A 9046-nucleotide genomic window follows, 5' to 3' on the forward strand; every position below is an offset into this window, starting at 1 on the left:
GTGTGGCCCTCTTTAGGCATTTGTTTCTAGAACGGATTGGCGCCTGTGGTACCGCGCGAACTAGTCGCGCGGGCTTCCCCCAACGGCTCGTTACCACCCGTCTTGCAAGGGGGCAGAGGGCCGCACTGTGTAACGAAGAACTGCTTGCGGTGAAATGGAGAGACAAGCGTGACGTTTACATGCTCTCCTCCATTCACGCAGACACGACAATACAAATTGAGCGAGCAACCCGTGTCATTGAAAAGCCCCTCTCAGTCCACGACTATAACCTCCACATGGGAGGGGTGGACTCCATGACCAGATGTTGTCTCCGTATTTAGTTTCCCGCAGAACCAGACGCTGGTATAAGAAGGTGTCTGTATATTTAATTCAATTGGCTCTGTACAATAGTTTTGTTCTCTACAGTAAGGCTGGGAGAACTGGATCCTTCCTCAAATTTCAGGAAGAGATCATCGAGAACCTCCTGTACCCAGGAGGTTCCGTGGCCCCATCCACCAGTGTAGTTAGCCGTCTACACGAGCGACATTTCCCCAATGTCGTTCCTGGTACCTCAACCCAACCGTCACCCCGAAAAAGATGTCGTGTCTGTAGCAGGAGTGGAATAAGGCGTGACACCCGCTATTTCTGTCCTGACTGTCCTGACCACCCTGCTCTATGCTTTGGAGAGTGTTTCCGGAAGTACCACTCACAGGTACACTATTAGCATAGGGATCATCTCACCAGGATAGGCACACAGGGCTATTAGGGCCCATTCACTCACTGCTGCTGCAAACGTCTCCTTTCACATGGGACAAAGTGCATAACGCACTTCGCCACATCTTTGGGTGATTTGCGCTTTGCACATTGACCCATGGGGAAGGAGAGGTTTGTTCTATAAAGGTAAGAAAAAAAAAAAAAAAAACACCAGTAAGCAAAAAGGTTAATGTTCAGTTAAAAAGTTAAAGTTACATGTTCTGTTGCAAAGTTAATAAAATTATTGTGTTGCGGCCTGGTTTTTTCTTTTTTTTTTTTTTTTGTCTTTTTACCTTCCAGGTGGACCAACCGATCGATTAGCTGCAGCACCGATGTGCATTCTGACAGAAGCATTGCGCTGCTGTCAGATTACACGCAAGTCGGTGTATGCGGCGCTGCAAGACGGGATTTTCTCCTCTGCAGTAACAGATATGTTTGCCGAGGCATACGAGCTGAGGAGGAGGCGGCGTTCCTATGCTTTGGCAAACACTTTGTATATATATATATATATATATATATATATATAAAAAAAAATAAAAAATCCCGGCAATGATTTATTCATCCACATCGATTGATGTGAATGGAGAAATCTGGTTTGCCTATGTCCTGGCAGACGCCTTTCCCCTCCATTTTTTTTTTTTGGCAGAGATTTTTTCATCCACATTGATCGATGCGAATGAAGAAATCTGTGCCGTTCATTTTTTTCTTTCAGCCCAGAGGCTGAACGGAAAAAAAAATCTCATTACCTGTATGCTCAATATAAGGAGAATAGCAGAAACTCCTAATGCTGGCCATACATGTAATGATTGTGGAGACCCTCAAATGCCAGGGCAGTACAAACACCCCACAACTGACCCCATTTTGGAAAGAAGACACCCCAAGGTATTTGCTGAGGGGCATATTGAGTCCATGAAAGATTTACATTTTTGTCCTAAGTTAGCGGAAAGTGAGACTTTGTGAGAAAAAACAAAAAAAAAATCAATTTCCGCTAACTTATGCGAAAAAAAAAATATTCTATGAACTTGCCAGGCCCCTCATTGGATACCTTGGGGTGTCTTCTTTCCAAAGTGGGGTCACATGTGGGGTATTTATACTGCCCTGGCTTTTTAGGGGCCCTAAAGTGTGAGAAGAAGTCTGGGATCCAAATGTCTAAAAATGCCCTCCTAAAAGGAATTTGGGCACCTTTGTGCATCTAGGCTGCAAAAAAGTGTGACACATCTGGTATCGCCGTACTCAGGAGAAGTTGGGGAATGTGTTTTGGGGTGTCATTTTACATATACCCATGCTGGGTGAGATAAATATCTTGGTCAAATGCCAACTTTGTATAAAAAAATGGGAAAAGTTGTCTTTTGCCAAGATATTTCTCTCACCCAGCATGGGTATATGTAAAATGACACTCCAAAACACATTCCCCAACTTCTCCTGAGTACGGCGATACCAGATGTGTGACCCTTTTTTGATGCCAAGGTGGGCAAAGGGGCACATATTCCAAAGTGCACCTTTCGGATTTCACCGGTCATTTTTTACAGATTTTGATTGCAAAGTACTTCTCACACATATGGGCCCCTAAATTGCCAGGGCAGTATAACTACGCCACAAGTGACCCCATTTTGGAAAGAAGACACCCCAAGGTATTCCGTGAGGGGCATGGCGAGTTCCTAGAATTTTTTATTTTTTGTCGCAAGTTAGTGGAATATGAGACTTTATAAGGAAAAAAGAGAAGAAAAAAAATTCTAGGAACTTGCCATGCCCCTCACGGAATACCTTGGGGTGTCTTCTTTCCAAAATGGGGTCACTTGTGGCGTAGTTATACTGCCCTGGCAATTTAGGGGCCCAAATGTGTGAGAAGTACCTTGCAATCAACATGTGTAAAAAATGGCCTGCAAAATCTGAAAGGTGCACTTTGGAATATGTGCCCCTTTGCCCACCTTGGCAGCAAAAAAGTGTGACACATCTGGTATCGCCGTACTCAGGAGAAGTTGGGGAATGTGTTTTGGGGTGTCATTTTACATATACCCATGCTGGATGAGAGAAATATCTTGGCAAAAGACAACTTTTCCCATTTTTTTATACAAAGTTGGCATTTGACCAAGATATTTTTCTCACCCAGCATGGGTATATGTAAAATGACACCCCAAAACACATTCCCCAACTTCTCCTGAGTACGGCGATACCAGATGTGTGACACTGTTTTGCTGCCAAGGTGGGCAAAGGGGCACATATTCCAAAGTGCACCTTTTGGATTTCACCGGTCATTTTTTACACATTTTGATTGCAAAGTTCTTCTCACACATTTGGGCCCCTAAATTGCCAGGGCAGTATAACTACGCCACAAGTGACCCCATTTTGGAAAGAAGACACCCCAAGGTATTCTGTGAGGGGCATGGTGAGTTCCTAGAATTTTTTATTTTTTGTCGCAAGTTAGTGGAATATGAGACTTTGTAAGAAAAAAATTAAAATCATCATCATTTTCCGCTAACTTGTGACAAAAAATAAAAAGTTCTATGAACTCACTATGCCCATCAGCGAATACCTTAGGGTGTCTACTTTCCGAAATGGGGTCATTTGTGGGGTTTTTCTACTGTCTGGGCATTGTAAAACCTCAGGAATCATGACAGGTGCTCAGAAAGTCAGAGCTGTTTCAAAAAGCGGAAATTCACATTTTTGTACCATAGTTTGTAAATGCTATAACTTTTACCCAAAACATTTTTTTTTTATCAAAGACATGTAGAACAATAAATTTGGCGAAAAATGTATATATGGATGTCGTTTTTTTTGCAAAATTTTACAGCTGAAAGTGAAAAATGTCATTTTTTTGCAAAAAAATAGTTACATTTTGATTAATAACAAAAAAAGTAAAAATGTCAGCAGCAATAAAATACCACCAAATGAAAGCTCCATTAGTGAGAAGAAAAGGAGGTAAAATTCATTTGGGTGGTAAGTTGCATGACGATCGAGTGATAAACAGTGAAAGGAGTGTAGTGCCGAAGTGTAAAAAGTGCTCTGGTCATGAAGGGGGTTTCACCTAGCGGGGCTGAAGTGGTTAAAGGGGTTGTGCCATAAACTACTTTTCACTCTAAAGTTTATTTTATCACTTATTTTCATCAAGTACTTTAGCTCCCATTCCTCCTTGGACAGTTTTTCCCCCCAATATTTTAAAAATGTACCCAATTTGCAGTTTTCTTTTATCCTCCTATGCTCGAATCCCACTTCCTGGTTTGTCCTCTGATATAAATTTTGTTTCTTGACAGTGACCTTTGGAAAGATCTGTCCGTTGCTACCCGCTGGTTCTCTGCTCTCCTTGCGTGTGCAGATCCAGCAATTTCGTGTGAGAAACTGCGCCTAGCTGCAGCAGAGGCTTTGCACATTGCTGGAGGTGACCTGGTGAGACAAGCACTCCAAACTACTACGCCTGGTCTCACACAGCTGGCTGTGAGGTTAGACAACTCCCAGGAGGTCTTCTCTTTATCTTTCTGTTATGCTATATTGTTTTAAAATAAAAAAAATATATATTTATTTTGTTCAGTGCTATACTGTGTGGAGTTGATCTACTACAAGATGAGGACCGAGGTGTGCGGGACCTTGTTTCTAGATTTGCTGTTTCTTCCCTGAACGATACAGCTGAGAGATCCTTGCACAGTGACTGGGCCATTCTTGGCCTCTTGAAGCTTTTAAGAGAGAATTTCTGGAGCTGCGAGGAGACCTTCCATTCTCTCTTATTTCGCCTACCTTCTTATGATCTTCATGCTGCACTGTCCTCTCTTCATGACAGGTTATTTGAAGGACACTACTTTGGTATCACCAATTGTAAAAAGAATCAGATAAGGTGTGAATAAAATGTATTCTTCCCCTTGTTCTTGCAGGTCAATGACACTCTATGAGGAGGATGAGCCCAACGTATTTGCTGACCCCAATTTTCTTTGTAATCTGCTGTGTCCATTGATCCAGCATCTGCTGAGTCTTATGGCTCAGGAATCTTCCCTTTGCTCTGTAGTACAACATTGGGTAGCAAGTACAGCAATTCCAGTGAAAGAGCAGATTGAAAGATGGCACAGCTGGGTGAATGAACAGGGTAAGTCAAGACGGTAGGAGCAAGCTGTGCCTACCATGAGGTAAATAATGAATGTACACTAAATTCAATGTTTCCCATGTTCTGGGCTCCCCTGTTCATATTTTATAAAATGTAGAATTCTTTAGTGAAAGAAATATAAAACACACTAAAAAATTAATATTCCGTTCTGTAGTCAACACTGAAAAAAGCAGTGGACCTGTGGTGAGCACTGTGGTGAGCACTACTTACTGATAAAATACTGAAGCATATAGTCTGTGATCATTGTAACCCTAGGGTAGAAGCATTTTAAGAACTTATGAATCTACTCTTGTTGTATCCACTTTTTTAAATCCTGATGCTTATACAGAAATGTTTTGCATTTTTCTTCTTCTGTAGGATCTGTATCGCTTCTGTCAATCAGAGCCTCTGCTTGTCCTCGTGTACATTCTGCTGTCCTAGGTTTATTGGTTCGAAGTCAACTGCTCCTTAAGACTCATGAGATGTTACTAGAGAATGGTATCCAGATAGCACACTTAAAGGTCTGTCCAGGTTCTTTGACCAAGGAGCTATCTCAGCTAAAGACAGAGCTTGAACTTCATGGTATTTCTGGATTTTCCAATATAGTGACTAATGTAAGACTGTGCCGGAAACATTTCCTGTCTAATGGAGATTCAGTGTCTTAGCATGTATACTAGAATATAGTGAAAATGATGATAAAAAGCCATCATTGTTGTATGTCTATTAAAGGACTATGGTTATTGGTATTTTTTTATGCCCACCACTAGATCTGTCGAGAGCAGGGAAAGAAATGCCGTTCTCTAATTTACAAAGATTTTCTTGCTGGTGAAAAAAAGCCATGTCTCGAATGCTGATTCTTATTAGCTGCCTGGCACAATAGCAGGAATCATTCTGCCAATTATGGATTTGGGTGGCAGGGGCCAGGCATTCTGAGAAGAAATCCAAAGAACACCCAGCGGCTCCTTAACTAGCGTGTAACAGCGATATATAGTCACAGATGTATTATGTTTAAATCCAATTGATAAAAAAGTCATTTTTTATTGATGGGCCACCTCTGTTATACAGTGAATATTCACTCTTTAACACCAAGTAATTTTAGGTCTAACATTCTGGTTTATTTCTGTAAATATATATATATATATATATATATATATATATATAATTTTTTGTGGTCTCTTTTATACAGTATAAAGGGAGGGAGCTTCCTGCATACTGTGTTTTATTATGGTAAATGTATGTAGTAAGCTCCTAAGCTTCACTCAGCGGGAGCTATTGGAAGACAAACCTAAATCATTGAAGTACTGTATATGACTATGCGAGGGATTTCCAACTCTGTCAACTTCTCTGCTAGCTCTATAAACCCTTCAGTCAACATTTTTTTGGAACCCTTCTTTTGACCATTCTTTTTGAATGATTCTTTTACAGCAGTAATGCCACAGTGGATGATATTTATTGACTGATATTGTCTGGAACCTCAGCAGTATTTATCACAAAGTGTTTTTGTCGCACAATAAAATCTATTTTTATAATTTTGGAGATCTGCAATTTCTGCCTGCTATAGACTACTTCGAACATGATAAAAGATCCTGTCAGATTTGCCTGATGGCCCTACACAGTGTAATTATCTGTTGAGGGGTTGTCAGAGTTAGGGCTCATGCACACGAACGTATTTTCTTTCTGTGTCCATTTAGTTTTTTTGGCGGACCGTATGCGCTTCAATTTTTTGAGTCAGCAAAAAAAACAGAAGTTACTCTGTGTGCATTCCGTTTCCGTAAGTGTCCGCATGTCCGTTCCCCCCTGAAAATAGAACATGTCCTATTATTGTCCGCATTACGGACAAGGATAGTACTGTTCTGTAAGGGGCCAGCTGTTCCGTTCCGCAAAATACGGAATGCACACGGATGTTATCCATATTTTTTGCAGATCAGTTTTTGCGGACCGCAAAATACATCTGGTCGTGTGCGTTAGCCCTTATGGAAAATGTGCCCAAAGGCAGGATCTGTGGCAACATTCAAGGGGTTGTGCAGGGGTTTTATATTGACCTATCCTCAGGATAAGTCGTCAATATCTGATCGGCGGGGGTCTAACACCAGGCACCCCTTCCTATTAACTGTTTGAAGAGGTGACTGCGCTCCATGCGAGCACGGCTTCCTCTACATTACACTACTCGTCATCTTCCCTGTAGCGGTGGCTTAGTATAATTAATTCAAGTGAATGTAGCAAGTAATTGTGATTAAACACTGCACTTCTGAGATGATGGGTAATGTAATGAACTGGAAGCAGCGCTAGCCTTCTCTTTAAACAGCTGATCAGCAGGAGATCTGGGTGGAGAGGTCATCAATATAAAACCCTTTAACAACTCCTTTAACAACAACAAAAAACTCTCGCACTTTACACTCCCCTTACCCTGTTGCTTGCTGCACCACCTCTACTATGCCTCCCTCTGGTATCTGTTTACTTGGCTGTAGCTGTGATGTGCCAGTATATGGAACAAGACCACTGTGGCGGCTATAGATCTATACGTATAAGGCCTCATGCACACAAACGTATTTTCTTTTCGTGTCCGTTCAATTTTTTTTCTTGACCGTATGCGGAACAATTCATTTTAATCGGTCCACAAAAAAAAAACGGAAGGTACTTCATGTGCATTCCGTTTCCATATTTCTGTTCCACAAAAAAATAGAAACTGTCCTATTATTGTCTGCATTACAGACAAGGATAGTACTGATTTATTAGGGGCCAGCTGTTCCGTTCCACAAAATACGGAATTCACACGGACATCATCCATATTTTTTTGTGGACTGCAAAATGCATACGGTCGTGTGCATGAGGCCCAACAGTATGGAGTCAAGAAGGCTACAAAATTGATTAACGTTCAAAAAAATAAATATATGGCTGAAACAATCTTTCCAATTTTGTAATATGTTTTGAGAGAATATTCAGTTGATTTTACACTTTCATCTCAGTTTTAGTCAGTGGTAATATAAATTACTACTGCCAGAGACAATATATGGAGTCATAAGTTTAAAATTATAGTACCGTATATATTATTGAAAAAACTGTCAAGGTAGGGAGGCTCAACACTTAGATGGACGGATAGCGGTGGGTTCACTGCTCACTGGGTCACCCACCCAGTTCAAAGTGAAAATGTAGCAAAAGAGACTAGCAGGCACACCACCTTCAGGAAAAATGTGGAATACTGTATTTGAATATTTATTCAATTGTATAGTAAACACTTCAATGGTACAAGATATCACACGAATGTGCATAAAAACACTGAGTTCTTCTGTACTTTAGGTCCGGACCAGTACTAGATGTGGAAAATCGGACTACGCATTTTCCACATCTAGTACTGGTCCGGACCTAAAGTACAGAAGAATTCTGTGGACATTGAGTATATCTCTTGAAGCGACTATTTGCCAATACAGACTCCTACTGCGATGCAAGACCTGGACGTTTGCAATACTAATTGTTGCTGTGGTATAAGGACCTGTGTACCACATGATCGGACTTTTGCACCAGCTGACGTGATCACCTGATCCGTCTATCAGGATCACCTGACCTAAACACGCCTCCCAAGCAACGGATCCGTGCGCTCCAAACCAAACTCATCCAGCGTCTCGGTGACTATACCTTACCTTCCACCTCTCCGTGCAGGTATATGATCCAGCGATTCTGCTGATATATCAACAGACACCGATACTACGGAGTGGTAAGAGTCTCATTGGCAATTATCTATCTAGACACCAATGGGCAGCCTATGAGAAAAGTGGAGTGCATCTATATATGTTTGTTACAGCTGGACATTTCTATGCGATAATTGTGATATGTTTCAGGAGATTTTATACACTGAACTCGGCACAAGTTGAGAGTGCCATACCTCTGAACATTCCTTGTTTGGTCATTCAGTGACGTTTTAGTGATTTTATTTAGTGGTTTTATTGAATGTATTTTTATTGAGTGTTTTTATGCACATTTGTGTGATATCCTGTACCATTGAAGTGTTTACTATACAATTGAATAAATATTCAAATACAGTATTATATAGTATTCCACATTTTTCCTGAAGGTGGTGTGCCTGCTAGTCTCTTTTGCTATAGTATATATTATCTCTTATATACAGTGTGTGTATATATATTTCTGTCTGCCTGTTTTTATTGTGCACAGCCAAATTACTGGACCGATCTGCACCAAATTTGCAAATAGGTACATTGGGTTTTCATAATGGTCTCGGCTCTCTAGTAT

General features: G+C 41.0%; 1 protein-coding gene across 1 annotated transcript in view; it reads left to right on the forward strand.

The window, feature by feature from the left end:
- The window catches only part of LOC122924447 (thyroid adenoma-associated protein homolog), an 80350-nt gene extending 74020 nt beyond the window's left edge, over window positions 1-6330 (forward strand). The window contains exons 28-31 of the mRNA XM_044275541.1: window positions 3984-4169; window positions 4259-4504; window positions 4596-4804; window positions 5180-6330. Coding sequence (XP_044131476.1) covers window positions 3984-4169; window positions 4259-4504; window positions 4596-4804; window positions 5180-5466 — 928 coding nt within the window. The 3' untranslated portion in view covers window positions 5467-6330. The remainder of the gene's footprint in view (window positions 1-3983; window positions 4170-4258; window positions 4505-4595; window positions 4805-5179) is intronic.
- Window positions 6331-9046: the final 2716 nt, after the last annotated feature.

The sequence above is a fragment of the Bufo gargarizans genome, chromosome 1 (genome assembly GCF_014858855.1).
Source record: "Bufo gargarizans isolate SCDJY-AF-19 chromosome 1, ASM1485885v1, whole genome shotgun sequence".
In the NCBI taxonomy this organism is placed as follows: Eukaryota; Metazoa; Chordata; class Amphibia; order Anura; family Bufonidae; genus Bufo; species Bufo gargarizans.